The sequence below is a fragment of the Neomonachus schauinslandi genome, chromosome 14, assembly GCF_002201575.2.
Source record: "Neomonachus schauinslandi chromosome 14, ASM220157v2, whole genome shotgun sequence".
Classification (NCBI taxonomy): domain Eukaryota; kingdom Metazoa; phylum Chordata; class Mammalia; order Carnivora; family Phocidae; genus Neomonachus; species Neomonachus schauinslandi.
Genome location: NC_058416.1, coordinates 7,812,540 through 7,832,807, shown reverse-complemented (window position 1 = coordinate 7,832,807; position 20,268 = coordinate 7,812,540). Strand labels below are relative to the sequence as shown.

Sequence of the window (20,268 nt, the reverse complement as noted above, 5' to 3'; positions counted from 1 at the left end):
CTAGTGAGAGGATAGGTAATCTGCTGAATAGAACCAGACACTGCCTGAGGATTTAAAAAAAGAGTCAATTTGTTTCTGTAAGGAACAGGAACTACTCCCTTACCTTCTTCTACTTTTGTTCTCAGTCCCTCCACATAGATTCAAGCCCATAAGGGGGACTGGGAAGAATGGCGGGGGAGGGGAGAACCTGTTTTGCTTCCCTTCGGAAGCCACTCCAAGTGAACCTGTTTGTCTCCCTCCACCGGTTCTGATGAAAGGTGGCCTTCCTAGCTGTCTCTCTGTTCTTCACGTTTATGAACCTCCACTTCATGTGTTTTGAAACTCAGGAGTTTTCCACAGAAAACATACCTGCTGTTACCATCAACTGTCCATTCAGATACAAGATAAAAGAATGCCATGGGCAGTTTACAACACAGATCGCTTCTTGTCCCACTAATGCTTCCTTTTTTCATTTTCATATCTGAGAAATCTTCACTGTTCTCCTTTCTACTTTCTTGAAAGACTTCTTCTGTATTTCTCTCTATAATCATAGTACTACTCATAATTCTTCAAAAGAAAACAACTTTGGTTATTTTGGCCAATTAATAATAATAATAATATTTAGTACACACTAGGTGCTTATAGTTTGACGTGACATGACAAACACTTCCCAGAGAATGTGAATTTCAAAACTACCCTACATTGTAGGCATCATTACGATTCTCATTTTAAATATATGGTAACAAAGGTCGTAGTGGAAGTAGAGTCAGTACTTGAACCCAGACATTTAATTTAGTTTCTGAACTGAAGAACCAAAGGCTCACTATGCACCAGAAGAGTACATGTACATCAGAGAGCCCATCATTGCTGCTACATGGCAACTCCAAACTACTAATTCTGGAACCCTTTAAATAAAAATGTAATCTTGCATGCACAGTGTAAATCAGCCGTGTTTGCTTGTGCTTTCTCCATCTACATATAATTAGTCACCGCTGTCTTTAAATGCATTTATTTTTCATGCTGAGACTATGGGAATTTATATCCATCTCTCCTCTGCGATGGCAATATTTCCCAGTTGTAAATCCGATCATGACCTTCAGTTTCAACACCTCTAGCTCCATAGTGCCTCATGCAAACACAAGCTGTTGCAACCTCTCCCTCTGCCCTCATCAACCGCATCATCATGTCTGTCCATGACCTGCAATCCCCACCCTCACCAGGCCACTCAAGGCTCCATATGTTCACCACTTATATCCACTCCTCTGAGTCTTTGTGCAGGCTGTTCTTTCTGCTAGACTCCCTAAAACTCATATTCACCCCGAAGACCTCCATGAAGGTGATCTTCTGTGAAGCCTTCTCCGACTTGGTCGCAAAGGTATAGTTTTCATCTTGTCATTGCCCACTCTGGACATCTCTGTGAGGAGTCAACACACCTTGTTGTGCCATTAGATTGTGAGCATCCCCAGGGCAGGAGTTGCTTCTTAGCATCTCATATAAGAGGACACCAATCCTTTTACCTTCCTAACCCAATTTCATTAATAAGCCGGCTATCCCTCCTCCAGGCTGAGCCACCCTGCACATTACATATAATGCGTGCCTGGTGGGGAGACTCATGAAGCCTTCCTCACTTTCCCTTATCTTTTGAATATGACCTTACAGGACTTGTCTGCTCATAAGTCAATTTAAGTAACTGTCAATCAAAATTAAAGTCACAAACATTATATGGCTTACACACTCCAAACTTTATCCAGTACTATTTGGCATAATTTGCTTCCATGATGTTCCCGATTATTCTCTTATTACCCTAGAGACTTCTTTTCTCCAGGTTTTTTGCTTTAATATGGTTTGGGTGGTGTGTGTACGTGTGTGTTTATGTGTGTGTGTGTTTGAGTATATACGTGTGCATGTACAAATTAAAAACAAGATCCCATTTCTGTATTTGCATAACTACACTTAAGGGAGTACTGAGAATCCTCAGTTTCTATTACCCATTATTAGCAATTATATCAAACATAAGAAATTCCCCATAATAAATGACCAGTTATTATTTACTAATTGGAGCACTAAGGTATATACAAGGCTAGAAAAATAAATGTTCAGAGGTTTTTATAAGAGCACTGGAGTTATAGCAAATCTACTGCAAAATGTTTAGTCTGTTCTAAGTAAGAAGGATACACTTTATTTTTTTAACACAGGATACAGATATAATGAGGGCTGAGAAATAATTTCAGTGTCAAGAAGAAGGGCCTAACTAAACCCAGACTAAGGTAAAAGGAACAATTCGTGTTGCAGTGCCCATGATCTGATTTAGAAATGTCAGACTTCAACAGAAGCCTAGACTCTTCTCTCCACTAATCCCATAAAGCCAGGAGGGGTCTGCCGTGCTTGAGGACATGCAGTGCTGAAGACAAATGCCTGGGAACGAAGCCCCTTACAGCCCACCCAATCCATTCCCACACAAGTTTAAAGTGGTGAGAGGGAGCGATAGACTTAGCGGTCCTGAAGAGGAAATATGGTAACGAGAGAGCAATATACAGCATAATGTTGGAGAGGAGGGTCCAGCCACAGAAAATGAGGCTGCAGGGTGCTCTGGTAAGCGCTGTGAATTGTGCAAGACTGTTGAATCTCAGATCTGTACCTCTGAAACAAATAATGCAATATATGTTAAGAAAAAAAAAAGAAGAAGAAGAAGAAGGTAGCGGGAGGGGAAGAATGAAGCGGGGGAAATCGGAGGGGTAGACGAACCATGAGAGACGATGGACTCTGAAAAACAAACAGGGTTCTAGAGGGGAGGGGGGTGGGAGGATGGGTTAGCCTGGTGGTGGGTATTGAGGAGGGCACATTCTGCATGGAGCACTGGGTGTTATGCACAAACAATGAATCATGGAACACTTCATCTAAAACTAATGATGTAATGTATGGGGATTAACATAAGAATAAAAAAATGTTGGAAATCTAAAAAAAAAAAAAAAATGAGGCTGCAGGGAGCAGGGCAGGTAAATCCAGGAGGACTGCAGTCTTGACTGATTTGAACTCCGCCCAACACATGATTGCTCAAGCCTCTCTTTACGCCCACCTTGCCCTATCAGCTCTGGCCTTTTTAAGCATTTGCTCTTTGCTAGTGAAATCTCTGTCACACTCCTTATCTGGCAACTGACCAACAGAAATCTGTAACTGCACCTCCGCAAATCCTGGAGGCCTAAAAAATTAAGTAGATTGATGGAAAGCCTGCAAGAAAGTGACAAGCTTGACATAAGTGGCACATCTGATGCAGGGTGGAAAGAGATTAATCAATAAAAATCAGTGGAATTTTGTGCCTTCAGACTAAAGAAAACAATGTTTCTAGAGGATAGATATGCTATCATTTATAAAGGACGGCATCCACAGAAATCATGTCTAAATACAAAACTGTTACAGACACTTTACCTTTAACAAGGTGGATACTAGCTTCTTGGGTTGTTCTGCAGACCTTCTAGCAAATACTATAAAGCTAAGAGGGAAACATTATACAAAATGGAGCAGACTGAAAAACTGGTGGACTCCTTAGATTTGTCTGTCCTCAGTCTTGAATTTCCCTTCTGAGAAAGCTGTGGACCCACTACGTTTGGATTGCACATACAACTGGTTCTTGAACCCATAAGAAATAAAACTACGTTGAAATTATTGCATTGTGGAATGGCACAGACACATATGTTATGCCCTTTGAGGCACCTTGCATGATCAAAATGACTAAAGGCAATCTAACTAGAAAGGCAAAGTAAAAAAAAAAAAAAAAAAAAAGCCATTGGAAATCTTGCATAATTACAAATGGAAAACAATAATAAAATGCAAATATTCTGGTTAAAAAAATAAAGGATATAGTTGAAAAGGTAAAAATCCCAAAAGAAGCCCCAAGACTTCTGAAAAACACCTTTCTGGAAGTCCAGGGAAAATATATGCAACAGATCTAAAGGGCCAGGTGCTTGAAATAAAACCCCTCATGGCTACACTGGCAAAGTCAAAGGGCCACAGTAGGATGAAGGTATTGCCAGAAAACAAAAGACCATTCAGCTAGGGAGAATGAGAAGGCCCAGAGGTGCAACTAAGTAACTAGGCCAAAAGAGTATTTGAAAACATCTTGCAAAAGACTCCAAAATAAATACTGAAAAGTTTCTAACTACATCAAAGAGAGAATGTGAGGGAGTGAAACTTCCAGCATTTGAAAACAGCACACATAACAACAGTGTTGCAGAGAATAAAAAGAGAATGACAAGGACACTGAAGGAATTTTTTGGCTCTATCTTTATGAAACAATGAGGGAACTTCCAAATTTTTCTATTGGAATAGATAGCCACCACGTGACTTTAAAGAAATGATGAGGACTTAACCAGGAAGTGGACAAGATGATCTTGTCAGCGAAAAGGAACCTGTATTCAAGTTGCCCTGCAGACGCTATAAGCCAACTTGTTTGACAAAATGTGTGTCTGGTATTTGCAAATGGCTGCTACACTTCAGAACAAATATCTGTGCTTTGGCACCATCCCAAAGGGGTACCCTAGATATGGTAAGGCAATTAAGGCCCCTGAGACTCAGTCCTGTCTCAAAAACTGAGAGCAGGTGCTGAGACAGCAGCTGGTACATAACCAGGTGTGAACTGGGATGGGAACTGCAGCATGATCTCTGCAAAGAAAAGGAATGCCTAACTTGCTCCTAGAATTTCCTGAGTAGATAGATACATCTTGTGGTGAAGGAGAACAAGTGGACACAACTTACTTAGATATTCAATGCTTTTCTCTTCACTTCCTATTCACAGATACCCCAAAGTCATACTCCCTTCTCCAAAGTGGCTCCTTCCCATTCTCCCCACTCTTAAGAAACCAGTATCATTCTTAATTTCTCTTCCCTTCCCCACTCATCCAGTCAGTTGCTGGATCTTTTCAATTCTACCTTCTCAGTATCTCTGGAACATGTGCTACCTCTCCCCAGTGCCCTGTCCTAGTCCAGTGACAGTTCACTCCTTCCTATATTAGCAAAATAGCCTCCAGCCCAGCCTCCCTCCCTTCAGTCTTGCTCCCATACAAATCACTCTCTTCATGCAATCAATGTGACCTCTCTCTCTTTCCAAACCTGCCGATACCTTCTCAGTCCCTGGCAGAAAACCACTGAGTGTTTGGTCCCTGCTTGCCTCTTCACTTTTATCTGTTGTAGTTTACATTTCAGGATAATGGGCTCCCATTCTGGATATCCCACACACTCTCTTTACTCTGGACCTTTGTACATGCTGTTCCTGATGCAGAGGACACATCCTACCCTGTTCCTGGGGCCAACTCCTGTTCCTCCTTTGGTTGTCAGATGCCTCTTTCCCCTCCCCAAGTTGAACAATGAGGAATGACGATGGTCATCCTATGGGCTCTAATAGCCCCCCTTGGGGCAGTTATCCCCGTCAGAGCATTTGTCATACAGTGATATAATATCTACTTTTCTCCCCTACTAGTTTATAATAGAGATGTGGGAAGGAGCTATATCATCTCACTCGTCAGTTCCTAATGGGGTGCTGGGCAAGTGGTAACTGCTTAATATGTGTTTCCTAAGGGGGTGCCAGGCAAGTGGTAACTGCTTAATATATGTTTCTGGAAATACTCTTGAAGGTTCACACTGAATGAGAATATCCGATTCCTTAGGGAAGGTGAAAAGGGGACTCAATGGAACCACCATGTCCTGGGTACCTGCTATGTGTTAAGTACCCACATAGGCCCCTGCATACATTACCTCATTCATTCTCAAGCCTGCCCATAAGGTGCATATTATTATAACCGCTCCATATATGAGTAAACTGAAGCTCAAAAAGATGAAGGGACTTTCCAAATGGCACAAGACTAGTTAGAAGGGCAGAACCAGAACTTAAAATTCTCTGTCAACAAATCCATATTTGTACTTACTGTCATGAAGACAAACCAATAGGAATTTCTCTAAATAGAAATAGAAAACTGTTAACAGTGAAATCTCCCGTGAATTAATCCCGTAACTAAACTCACTATTTTACATATATTTATATAAATGATTTTTTTTTAATTTTGGCAAAATATATATAACATAAAATTTACCATCTTAACCATTTTTAAGTGTACACTTCAGTAATGTTAAGTCCGTCCATATCATTGTGCAACTGATCTCCAAAACTCTTCATCTTGCAAAACTGAAATTCTATACCCATTAAGCAACTCTCTATTCCCCCACCCCTCACTACCTGACAAATCACCATTCTACTTTCTATTTCTATGAATTTGATGACTCTAGGTACCTCATATAAAAGGAACCTTGCAGTATTTGTACTTCTGTGACTGGCTTATTTCACTTAAAATAATATCAAGGTTCATCCATGTTGTAATGTGTTAAGAGTTTCCTTTCTTTTTAAGGCTGGATAATATTCCACTGTGTGTATGTACATTTTGTTTATCCATTCATCCCTCAGTGGAAGCCTGGGTTGTTTCCACCTTTGGGCTATTGTGAATAGTGCTTCCATGAACATGGATGTACTATACTCAATATATTCACAAATAATGTGCTAAAGATTCACAACAAAACCTTGCAAATGACACGACACCATCTGGGTGATGAATTAACAAACTAATGGGATCAATTACCAAGGTATCTCAGTAAGCTATGAATTATGAGGAAAACTAATAGCTACATTTCAATGAATGCCCCATGGGAAGAGCATAATTAGGGGGAAAATCCCACTGTACTTATTTTTTAGAATAAAGTTAAGTAGAAATAATTAAGCTATCTAGAGAAATAAATCTACATCTGAAAAATCTAAATCTGAAAAATACTTCAAGCTGTGTTTTACCTATGATGAGCTATAAATCTGTTCCCACTCAGGAAAGTACTTTACACTTCCTGGAAGGTACTTCAGAAGAGGTTGTTCTGTTCCACTTAATTGTATCTGGAATTAGCAGCTTTCCAAGTACCGATTAGTTAATGGTGATGATTTTCAGTGAAAGTATCACTTCCCTCCCTTCACCCCTATGCTTTTTCTGTTTTATTGAGCCAAGTGCCCTAAATGCAGAGCACTTAGTGCCCACTATTGTTGGGATCATGGAGAGGGTAATGGGATATGACCTGCTTTCAACCGAAGCATCTGGGGCAGAGGGGTGGGGGGGAGGTGGTCAATGGAGAAACTGACATGGTAACCACTAGGAAGAATACAAGAAAAACATATCTTTAATTAAAAGGTAGCCACAAACAACATCCGGGGAGTGGAGAGGAGACATTGTTTCTCATTTTAGGAATGGGGCAAGGTTTCTTTAGCTGTCCCTTGCAGGATAAGTAATAAATGGAGTGAAAGAGTATTTAAGGGAAGAAAAGGCACAAAGACACCAAATTCAGGAATATGGAAGATGCTTTGGGAATTAAAACTTAACCCAATTTGGCTGAAAGAAGAATACACAAAGGGAAAAGTTGGAATGTATGCAAGGACTAATCTTAGAAGGCTCTGAATAGCATTTTTAATAGGACTAAGGAGTAATTGAGTAGATGAGGGTTGCAAATTTGTAGGGTCCGGGAAGATAACAGAAATTCCTGAAGCCAGAAGGTAGAATAGGGAATAGCGGGGACTGTGAGAAACTCAGGAATGCATTAGTCACAAAAAGGCAGCTGAGACTCAGCCTAGCAAATGCTGCCCAGCAGAAAACTCAGGTCATATTGACAGTCCCTCCAGACATTTATGAGTGTTTTCAATTTCCAGAAAACCTCTGGTCAAATGGGATGGGTCTCAGGCGCCACTAACCCTCACACTCTGGTGTGGATAGTGAGGCATCTCTGGATCTAAAAACATCCCTTTCATCTGCATATATACACATCACATTGTTTTAGCAAGTCACCCTTATGTGCTAAGTGCTTTGTCTTCTTACACTCCACACCACAGTTTGTCCTTCACTCTCTGTTTTAATTCATTTTTCTAATTCTGTCTTAATATCACTATGTAGTTGATAGAGGTATAGTGAGGATTAAATGAAAGAATCCATGTAAAGCCTTTCAAACCTTGCCCAGAGCTTCCAAGGAACAAACACTCAATAATCACTAGTTATTTATGTAAAAGATCATTAGCCAAAGCTCACTGTGCACACTCATGCACACCCATGCCTTCACTGTGTTTACATCTCCAATCCAGTTGCTCTCTTGAGCTCTGACTCAAAAACCCCTGTGCCTACTAGAGAGCTTCCTTGGATGTCTGGAACCAAACCTCTCCACCCCACTCCAGACCTTTTTCTCACCTCATACTCCCCCAGTCAGTAAATGATATCACCATCTACCTAGAACCCCAAGTAATTCCTGGTACCATTCTTGAATTCTCCTTCTACTTGATACCCAACACCCAGTCTATAATGAAATCCTATCATTTCTCAACTCTCCTGCTCTCTAATCTATTGTCTGAGCTAATTCCTAGAAACCTGGCATCTGAGAAGACTGCATGCCTCATATGGAGATAATCAAGAATGAAGAAGGTCAGGCATCTCTTATCTGCACTTACAGCACCAGACAACTGGAAACACAGTCCTACTAGGTCCAGAAGAGAGTCCAAAAACTAGGGCATCAGGTATTATATTTCTTGGAAGATGATGGGCTATGTTACTCAGATCAGACTTTCAGGTAAAAGCATCTAGATGATGAATCATTTTTTTTAAAAAAAATACATAGAGGTGAGAGATAATAGTACTTTATAATATAGGCTGACATACATAGATGAGACATTTATTTTGAAAGTCTAGCCACTTAGAATGTGAAGAATGAGAGAAAATAAGGTATAAAGGATGACCGAGGTTTTTGAGAATTGGGATTATGGACTCAAATGAGAAACTGGGAGCAGAACAGATTTGGTGATGGGAGGGATTGGATTTATGTTTTAGAAATATGGATACTTGCATTTCTAGTAAAATATCAGACTCCATTATTAGACATTTTCCATGGTTCCCTCAAACTGGCAGTAATCTCTGTCACCTCTCAACTCCCAAAACATTGTTCTATGCCATTTAACAAGTATATCCATACTTCCCCTATTACATTATAAATACCTTGAAAACAAAGACTTTCTTATTCATTTCTTCTTCTTTTCACAGCAAATAAATTTCTATTTAACAGATCTAGAAAGGGCTTACACAATTTTTAAATTACTATTATTGATATTCATCCAATATAGAGGTATCCAATCCAATACCTCAAAGGGTCATTTGAGCAACAAACTTTAATACTATGCCCTTTGGTTCAAATCTGCTATTATCACTGAAAACACAATAGTCAGACTGGTGTTAGGAATAAAAATTCAAAAACTATATAAATCAAAGAACTACAATGCCAGTAACTAGAAATTTTTCCCTCTTATTTAATGTTTATTCTTTCAGGAACCCATTTCAAGGATTTAAGTAAAAAAGAAGAAGTGGCATAATTTAACTGTTAAATAAATGTCCTTTATTTACATTTAAATGAGCAACTTTGTTTCTTATATGTAATAAAGAGATATTTTGAGAAATATGATGTCATAAGCCAATGACACAGACATAACCGTCTCATTTGGGGACACAGTCTAACGTTACCAAGCTCTGTCTCAAAGACAGTTGAACTCCTTGGCTGTTTCTCAGATGAAAAATGGTATATTTCCAATTATAGATTCCAGTTTATAAAGAGAAATAAATGTACTCTATCCATTAGTGGAACGAATTAGGTGGATGATCTAAAGCTTTCTGGAGGTTTCAGGAAGGAAACTATCCTATACTCAGGGACTACACACATGCTCCTTCATAAACTATTCTGGAAATACCAATTTTGGTAGCATACGGCATTTCATGTCACCTGCCAAGAAAGGGGACAAATATGTTCTTAAGAGCTGGTCTGCGAAATGAGAACGTTATGTTTCTTAAGTATTCTGCTAAAGGGCGCACGTAAATGCTCACAGAATTCATGCGCAGACTTCATTCTTGTTGGTCACAATCATCACCCCACTACAATCGGCAGGTATGACGCATGTAAGCTATTTACGGTGCTATTAAATGTGAATATTGCATATCATAGCTCTGGCCTTAGACAGCTTTTTGTATGAATCTTCAATGGAACAGGGGCCTTTCTCTCTGGGCAGATTGTGAAGAAGACTGTTTTTTAAAATGTGAGTTGTGGTTAAATAGCTGAAGTCAGGGAAAATTTTCTCACATTGAGATTTATTGGATTGTGAATAATCTCCCAAGGAAAGTGCCAGAAGCCCCATCAGCAGAGTTATTTAATTAAAACTATGGTGGAGTAAGTAGAAGAGATGTTGCCTGGGGGAATAATTTCGCATTGATCCCTGAAGGATTGACTTGATAGTCTTAAAATTCTTAATGGTTTCAAAATCTTAAATGTCTTCACAAATTTTCTTAGAGGAAAGAAAAAGCCATCTTGCTTGCAACCTCCACTTCCTATAAAACCAAACAAAAACCAAAACCAGCAACAAAAAGCATAGCTTAGAAACTAAGTCTTCTTTTACCAATGCTAAATAAAAGGGCACAGGATAGCATTAGCTCAAAGGGAAAGATGGAGGAGCCCATGCCTCTGACCAGCTCAGAGCTTTACTTCACTTTTCCTCCTCTCTTCCCATACTTAATTTCCTTTTTGTTTGTTTTTAAACATCTAAAAATCCAGCGTTTTGGGTGCCTGGGTGGCTCAGTTGGTTGGGCAACTGCCTTCGGCTCAGGTCATGATCCTGGAGTCCCAGGATCGAGCCCCGCATCAGGCTCCCTGCTCGGTGGGGAGTCTGCTTCTCCCTCTGACTCTCCCCCCTCTCATGTACTCTCTCTCAAATAAATAAATAAAATCTTTTAAAAATAAATAAATAAAAATAAAAAAATAAAAAATAAAAATCCACCGTTTTTATGCAAAAATATCATTTTACTCTCAGTCAGTAAATACTCTGATCTGCCAATGGACAAATTCCCGTAAGGTCTCTTTGAAGGTTCACTGACACCCACCCGCTAATCCTAGAGAAGTTTCAGAGGGAAAGTGCTGGAGAACAAAGTTTGATTTCTGCAGCTTTCAACCTTTGATAAGAGGAATTAAAAAAAAAAATACAGATGCTGAGACAGTCCAGGGGAGGAGTCTCGACCAACCTGCGTGGGCTGAAGCATGTTCCAGTCCCTCGGACAGCTCTTACACATGAAGCCGAAATCCCCACCCTGCACTAGCACCCACACCCCCACCAGCACCCACTCTCAAGAGGAAACATGCTCCAGATACTGTGGTCGGCACCACCTTGAGCGCTGGGGAGACAGCAGTGGTGGTAAAGAGGTGTGAGTTTTCCTGATCACTGAAAGTTAAAGAAAGGAAAAAGAAAGAAAGGAAAACCTGAGGACTATACACCTCTACCTACACTAATAAAATCTTCAATGCGGTGCCTGGGTGGCTCAGTCGGTTAAGTGCTCTTGATTTTGGCTCAGGTCATGATCTCAGGGTCGTGAGACAGAGCCCCACATCAGGCACTGAGCATGGAGCCTGCCTGAGATTCAATCTCTCTCCCTCTGCCCTTCCTCTCCCCGCCTCCACTTGCGTGCTCTCTCTCAAAGTAATAATAATAATCTTCAACAGCCACAGGGCAAAGTTCTTTGTAAACTTTAGCTTGTAGCTCATTCCCTTGAGGAAATTCAGCCAAATACCTGCCCCCACCCTAGGGTCATCTTAGAAATAAAAGTATCTACTCAAGGAAGGGTAGAGTTTGTATAAATGAACAAAACAGTTGCAAAGATCACAGCCAATTTCATCCCCTGCTCTGGATTGCCTGAGTACATTTTCGAATAAATCTAAAGGAAAAGTTTTCTTCTGGATGTTGCTATGGTGGACACGTGCCCAATACTGGGCATAGAGGTACCTAGTGAAAGTGTAACCCTCTGTGCATTCAGATGGACAGAGGATGCTGCTCTCACGAAACCCAAATGTGGACCTGTGCTGGTTTGTTAAACTTAATCAGCCATTACATTATGAAATTTAATTATGTGTATCAATCCAGTATTGTCTTCTTTTTGAGGTTTGATTCCCCCACTACCCCAGACTGTTTTTTGTCTCTTTTTTTACTTTTGATTACAGAGCTGTTCCCCCAAAGCCTGAGAGTTGAATCTCATGGTGATAGTACTCTCAAGCATGCTCTTCCCTGGCTTAGCAAATGGAAAGCAAGTCAATAAAAACAACCTTGGCGTGGGTTCTGGTAACTAGTCCACTTTCAGATTCCCATTAATTTCGCCCTTGAGAAGTTCAGAGACCATAACCTTGCTTACGCGAGTCTTAAAAAAAAGTTCCTCATCATCTGCTTCTCTATATTCTGTTTTATTTTATTAAGGAGGAAGAGTTCTAAGCCTTTAAAATGTTTCTGTTTCATCAGTTGACTATTTCTTATAGGTACTATTTAATATATTTTTTCCTTCTTAAATGAAAAACTGCTGAAATGTAACATTTCCAGAAACATTTTTTATTCGTGTGTGTGTGTGTGTGTGTATACAAGAAAACTTTCCTGACTTATTTCTGAGATGGTAAGAATGGACCTTAAGAAAGAGTTTATGTCTTAATTCTTTAAAGAGTAGATTTGAAACTATTCTTTTTTATTTCTCCACCTCACTTAAAAACCAAACAACTTCAAAGTGATAGAGATGTATATGATGGGCAAAGTTGAAAGAACCCAGGGTCCACACAAGGACAAAACATGCTGGCATGCAGTGGTGACTCTTGTCACAGGAGGGCAAGAAAGCTTTTCCTCCCGTGGCCTTCTCAGTCCTGTCTGGCATCTCCTCTGACAGGCAAAAGCATCCTTCAGACCAAGCTTTCCCTGCATCACTTTGTACCTGTCACTCATAGAAAAGATAGTGCCATTTTCATACGTTTTCTTCCTGCCTTCTGAATTTGGGAGAGATAGGAGCTGAAATCAAAATGTGCAAATATCTTAAGATAGACTATAAAATATAATCACATCATAGATCTAGATTCCTATGCCTTTTGAAGCATTAAGTCAACACGTGGAGATAAACTAAGCCACGAACTGTGGACCAGAATAAACTGCATTAATTGTTGACCAGAGCATTTGTGTTGGCTGAGTTTGAAAGGTATGGCTGTTAGTGCTATTGCTATTTGTGGTAATGTTGGAGTCATTTTTAGAAAATGAAAATTTCCTTGCAAAGTAGTCAAAGCAGAGCCAAAACTATCTTTTTTCTAGATAATATTTAAAGCGATTCTGGGGCACCTGGATGGCTCAGTCAGTTGATCGTCTGACTTTTGGGGTCATGATCTCAGGGTCATGAGATCAAGCCCGCACCGGGTTCCGTGCTCAAAGGGAGTCTGCTGGAGGTTCTCTCTCTCTCCCTCTGACCCTCCCCCCGACTCATGCTCCCTCTCTCTCTCTTTCTCTCTGTGTCTGAAATAAATAAATAAAGCAATTATCCCTAAATGCTACTCCACCCATCTCCATGTCTAAATATTCTGACTTACCTCCTTCAAGGTTAACTTCAAATTCCCCCTTTGCCGGGAATCTATCCTGAATCTTCTAGTTAAAAGTAAATCCTATATTCTGCAGAACTACAATAGCACTCACTCTTTAATTATAATTTGCAGTACACAGCCTTTCTCTCCCCTAGTATTCTGCATACCACTTAGAGCTGAGATCCACATCTTTCTAGCTTCCAACCACAGACATTATCTCGAATATAGTAGGTTCTGAATAAAGACTTGAGTGAATAAGGATAAGTGGGTTCAGCTCCCAAAAATCAGCACACACTTTGAAACAAGCCAGATCTGGGACACTTCCCCTTTTCCAGCTTTAAATAAAATTTAAATCCTGACATCACCCCAACATTAGACAACAAACAAGTAGCCAGAGGAAAGCACATATTGATGACGATTCTGGGTTGCCTAGGACCCCAATCAGGACATAGGGCAGCATGGTCTTTAGAACCCCTCCCATTATGGGATTTCTTGGGACTTCCATGAATTCTGGGGTCCCCAATATTAAAGGAACCTCTTTTCCTCTCTAGTACCACTCACTGAAACATTTGGATGAGATTAACATTTAAATTGGTGAATTCTGAGTAAGCAGATTGCCTTCTATAATGTGAGTGGGACTCATCTAATCAGTTGAAGGTCTGAATAGAACAAAAAGCCTCGCTTCCCCAGACAAGAGGGAAATCTCCAGCAGACAGCCTTCTGACTTCATCTGCACCTTTGTCTTTCCTGGGACTCCAGCCTATGGGCCCACACTTGCCAGTCTCCATAATCAATGAGCTGATTCCTTGTAATAAATCTCTTTCTGTATACATATACGTCCTATTGGTCTGTTTCTCAGGCGAATCCTGAATATTACCAATACCTATAATATGATAGATATACTAATGTATACTTCTACCAGCAGTGAATAAGTGTTCCAATCCACAAAATATTACTTGTTTACTCTGACCTTAAACTCTTCCCCTCCTATAAGCTACAACTAATTTAATCCTGTAGGTGGTGAAAAAAATTGGTGTATGTGTCTCCCTCTGAAAAATGTTCAGTGGCTACCCCCGGTCTTCCCAGAGTGAAGTTCAGACTCCATGAGGCACAGCAAGATCTGAGCCAACCAAACTGCCCAGGCTCTTTGTGACATTGGGCTGCCCCAGTGGGCTTCAACTTCTTTTTTTCAACTTAGAATCTACCGCATAAAACCTTACTTGGGACCCCAGCACATCACGTGCTGAGCCCCTTGGCTGGTGCGGGCACCCCTGTTTCTTCCTATTGGGTTACCTCTCGTGGCAGCAAGGGGCCACAGAGCTCAGGGCGGGAACCACATCCTGCTGGAGCTCCGTGCTCTCTCCCTGCGTGGATGTCACCCTTTCCTTGCACCCTCTCTACTCTCTCCTTCCCTCATCTGTCTCTCTATCTTGGGAAAAATCCTTCCATGTTGTCAACATCCAGCGTGACTTGATCCTTGAGCCTCCCCGCTCACTGTGTTGGAATCCAACTCCCCTCCATCTCATTTCTGGCACTTCACAAACATCGAAGGGTCTCACCCTGGTGCTGCAACTGGACAGCTCACAACCTCCAGGTGGGTAATGACCCTGAACCCTTCCATCAGCTGCACGATGGGAACACATTACCGCCATGGTGTTTCACAAACATTAGAGGAGAGGACATTTGGTTCATGCCCAGGAGGCACCCGGTGAAAGTTAGGTAGTAGAGTAGTGTGGGTTGGCCACCCATCTGGGGGGTACATTTCCATAAGTGTAACTACATTCACTTGAACGGACTAGTAAGGCCAGAGACATGGGCTGCAGTAATTTTCAGCAGGATCCACTTCCACCACAAACTCTGCCATGAAGTGGTTGCCTCTGGAAGGTTCCCACCCAAGCCACCCCAGCTGCTTTTCCCTTGGAGCAGTAAAATAAATGCAGCCATTCTTACCATTAAGTTCTCCACATCAGTTACCAATTGAGAAAGGCTTCTGTGATGTTAATCATCTTTTAACATAAATTTGCATTAACAGCACCGTTTATTCAGCATAAGACTGTCCCATTTGCTCCCCAGCTCTGAGCTGAAAGCCCCAGGTGGGGGGTGGGGCAGCAAGGATGTACAATGGTTGACTTCTCATTTGAGAGTCCCTGCAGCTCCATGTCCCCCAAGCTGTCCTTTTCCATTCCTCACTGCAATTTTATCCAATGGAGCACATACAAGGTCTGAGAACTTGGCCAGATATTGGACCTCACCACACTTCAAGTTCTTGCCTATAAAATCAAGATTATGTCTACATCCAAGTGGGCAACGGGGTTAAATGAGAAGATACTGACCAAGTTCCTCATACATAGTCAGCTCTCAGCAAAGAGGAGAAATCAGTATATTTAGAGAGCATATGGTTCAGTTACTTTATCCTTTTGAAGTTCTTATAAACTTTTACACAAATTAGGATTTCTGGATTCCAACTCCAATCTTGTATTATTAAATAGATCATCAAATCTCCCTTTAGGCTACACATGCGTGCAATACTTATAGGTCCAGATACAATGTTAATAAAGCATACACAGAAAACTTCAAGTATATGTAAGGTTAACTTTGAAATATGGCTACTATATTTTTTAAATTCACTATCATTTTTAGTTTTTTTTTAAAAAAGGAATTCCTCCAAGTCTCGAAAATGAGTGGAATACTCTCACTGGCCCATTACTGCAATCTGTTACTTAAAAATATAAATGATCAAAAACAATCATGATGAAACACACTTAAGAATACCATCATGAAGAATTCATCTATGTGGAGAGACGGCACTCCTATCTTTGACCAGTAACTGACTGAAAATCGTACCACTGTATTTGAAAAGGCCCCAGAAGGCAAAGATCTCCCTTTGCCTAACTTCAAGAAAATAGTAGGAGCAATAAATCTGGATGATAAAAGCAAGAAATATTGCCAAAATTGCTCATATATAATGCTAAAAATCCTACCTTGGTATGGCAATCACAACTCAGTTCCCAACAATTTAGCTCTATCCTCTATCCTAAACTTTCAGAAGAGGTCAAACTGCCTGTTGTTTGGGTTTTTTTTTTAATTAAAAATGTATATATTCGGGGTGCCTGGGTGGCTCAGTTGGTTAAGCGTCTGCCTTCGGCTCAGGTCATGATCTCAGGGTCCTGGGTTGGAGCCCCAGGTCAGGTTCCCTGATCAGCAGGAAGCCTGCTTGCAGGGAACCTGCTTCTCTCTCTGCCCCTCCCCTCACTCACTCTCTCTCTCTCTCTCTCACTTGAATAAATAAATAAAATCTTTTTTAAAAATGTATATACTTAAGGCATGCAATACAATCATTTGATATATTGAAACAATTACTATAATCAAGCTAATTTACATTTCTTCTCACATAGTTACCATTTTTCTTTTGTGGTGAGAGCACCTGAAATCTACTCCCTTAGGAAATGTCCAGGGTTTAATGCAGTATTATTTTTATTTTTTAAAGATTTTATTTATTTATTTGACAGAGAGAGACACAGCGAGAGAGGGAACACAAACAGGAGGAGTGGGAGAGGGAGAAGCAGGCTTCCCGTGGAGCAGGGAGCCCAATGCGGGGCTCGATCCCAGGAACCTGGGATCATGACCTGAGCCAAAGGCAGACGCTTAACGACTGAGCCACCCAGGCGCCCCTAATGGAATATTATTAACTGCAGTCCTCATGCAGGGCATTAGATCTCTAGGTGAAGTCATCCCACATAACTGTAACTGTGTACCCTTTGACAACAGCTCCCCATTTCCCCACCTCCCTGTGCCCAGTGACCATTATTCTACCTATGTTTCATCGGTTTTTCTTTGGCAGAAATTGGAATTCTTGATCTGGGACCCAGGCTGCAAAAGCTCACCACATGAAGGGTGAAGGGTCCCATCTCGTTCTTGCCTTGGTTGTTCAGGCCACGTGTCGAATAGCTCACTCTACTCAAAGGCCCTTGCCAATCCTCTCCTTCATCTGCATGGCTAATCAAAAGTGGTCCATACACGAAAAACTTGCAGACAGTACTCAACAGGTGACTGTACCCAACAGCGAATGAGGAGTTCAATGACAAAATGGACTCAATAATAAATATTTCATTAAAGAGATTTTGCTAATAGACACTTTGTAAGCCTCAGTCATATACACAAAACTATTTTTGAGCTTAGCTACATCCACAGAGAAAAAGAAAACTAACACATGGGAAATTTCCTTACCTTCTGACTATTTGCTATCCTTTAGCAATATTGTAAATTGTCCTTTTATAATATATATCCCTTGAAAAGAAAGCACTCTAGCACATGTCACATAATGTGTTCTGCTGAATGTCCATTTGGGATACAATTCTAGAGACTCCAGACAAGAAACACATGGTTCCAAACTATCTCCTTCCCTAGACTATTGCTGACATCTGAAAATTTCATCATTAGTCATTTTGTATCAAAAGTGTAGGGAATAATAATAGTGACAATAATAACACCCACCAGCCCCTGACTGCCATAGGTCTTTAACCATATGATCCCTAAGCCATTCAACAAAGAGAATGGTATTATTAACTCAGTTTACTATTCAGAAGCCTGAGATACAGAGGGATCGAGCAGCTAACATAAGGTTTTGCAGAAAGTAAAGGCTAGAAAAACCATGTTTTTCCAATATACCATACCCAATCCATGTGGCTATTACTCGAAGGACTAACTCACTAAGCACCAAACCATAGTCCCTGGTAGGCATAGCAGAAAATATCTAGGAGATCATTTGATCCTTCTTGAAATGACACCTTGCAGTTTCTGAAGTGTCCTCTCTTAGGAACTTGGATGAAGCAAAAAATGGAGCCAGTGCATGAACTCTGCCCAGATTCACTAATAAATCTAGATTTGGTTACAGAGAGGACTCTGAACACACAGAGGTTGAAGCCAGCACTGAGTGCTTAGCAGAAGGAAGCAGTACTCCATCACCAGGAGGAAGCTCAGATGGGGAGGTATCTGGTCCTGAACCCAAACGCTGCCAACATCAGTTTAGTCTAAGCTCTAGTCATTATTATTTTTTTAAGAGTTTATTTATTTGTGAGAGAGAGAGAGCACAAGCAGGGGGAGCAGAAGGCAGAGGGAGAGGCAGGCTCCCCACAGAGCAAGGAGCCCAAAATGGAACTCAATCCCAGGATCCCAGGATCATGACCTGAGCCGAAGGCAGACACTTAACCGACTGAGCCACCCAGGCGTCCCTATGCTCTAGTCATTATTGAGACAATAGAAAACCTGGGCTTTTCTCCTACTACATTCAAATTTGTCAGATGCTTATTCTACTCACAAATGATAGCACATTAAGAAAAATGAAACTGATTCACAGAACTATTTCCTTAAAACAATAATATCATAAGATCTAGAAGTGAAATTGGAAAATCCCACAAACACATGATAAAGCATTTTGTAGTTTCTACTGGGGCTTTAAGAATCAAATGTCGTAGATGGGTAAAAAGGTAAATAAAACATCCACTCACCTGATGCAACCACCTGGATCACCTTTTCCCAGTGTCCATGTGGGAAAGTATGAAGAAAGCAGGAGTAGAAGCCAACATCAACCTCAGAGACGTTATGAAAGGACAGGGTCATATCATTAGACGCCATGGTGGAATTTAAAAAATAAACCCTATCAGTATAGGGTGGTCTTACACTCAAACCATAGGTAGGGCTGAAAATGGCTATGAGCTCTCTGTTTGTTGTATTGATCTTGAGCCATTCCATCTGAGTTAAGGTGTCCAGTGATGAATAGATACACTCTAGACTCATATTCTCAGCAAGTTTAACAGTTGTGTCCCAAAACATCTCTTCGCATAGAGCTGAAATACACAACATCACATTTATTCAGTTAGGCTTGATGATTGAAACACCAAATAGATACCTTAAGCTTATTCTAAGCTTTATAAGACCTCACAAGACAGCAAATTGAGATCACGCTAAAGGCTAACAGTTTCTACCTTAGTCTAAAAAGGTTTCCACTGCCGATAAGAGGTATTTGTAACTTGTAGATTTCCTAAACAAGTGAGAAATTATCTGAGCCAACTAAAGAGCATTATAAATTCTAAACACGTCACACTATAAGACCAAAAAAGAAGTAAATTTTTTAAATGAAGACATTACCTTTACCTCTGTATACGTGAAGAATAGCCAAGAAGAAAGTAAGATAATCCATCTCTGGAAACCGTTTGGGAGGCTGGTCTATAAAAAAAGACAATTTATATAATGTTACATGCAGAGGCCCAGCACAATGCACTGCTTCCTTCCTCTCAGATATTATCAGTAGTATCTTTCTTCTGAAGTATGAACACAGGAAAAAGGTCTTAGCTTCAAAGTCAGATTTGCTCTCACACAAGAATGAGCAGATTTGAATCACTTCTCTCTCTCTCGGGGAAATAGCTTATTTTCAAGCTTTTACTTTCCACAAAGATTCATTCATTGAACAAATCAGCGAATGGCCAGATTCTGCTCTAGGCGATTAGGACACAACAGTAAATTAAAAAAAAAAAAAGTCCTTGCCATCATGGAACTTACATTCTAGTGGGAGAATACAGAAACTGAAATAAAAAAGTAAAAAATGTAGTAAGTTATATGTGGTAAGTGCATGAGGAAAACACAAAGCAGGAAAGTGGGGATAGGATAGTATGGGTGGTAGTGTTTCTCTTTTAGCAGGAAGGTCTGGGAAGTCTTCACTGAGAACTTGACGTTGGAGCAGAGACTGAAGGGAGGAGGGGAGGGGCCTGGGGTGTCAGGGGTGGGTTTGGAGGCTCCACCAATGTGGACTGTGGTTGGGCATGGCCT

The 20,268-nt window shown here is 40.7% G+C and overlaps 1 protein-coding gene across 1 annotated transcript in view; it reads right to left on the bottom strand.

Moving 5' to 3' along the window:
- The window catches only part of CD226 (CD226 molecule), a 60,760-nt gene extending 41,118 nt beyond the window's left edge, over nt 1-19,642 (bottom strand). Inside the window, exons 1-2 of the mRNA XM_021686410.2 lie at nt 19,597-19,642; nt 18,951-19,289 (exon numbers count right to left, since the gene is read on the bottom strand). Coding sequence (XP_021542085.2) covers nt 18,951-19,289; nt 19,597-19,642 — 385 coding nt within the window. The remainder of the gene's footprint in view (nt 1-18,950; nt 19,290-19,596) is intronic.
- Between the last annotated feature and the right edge of the window lie 626 nt (nt 19,643-20,268).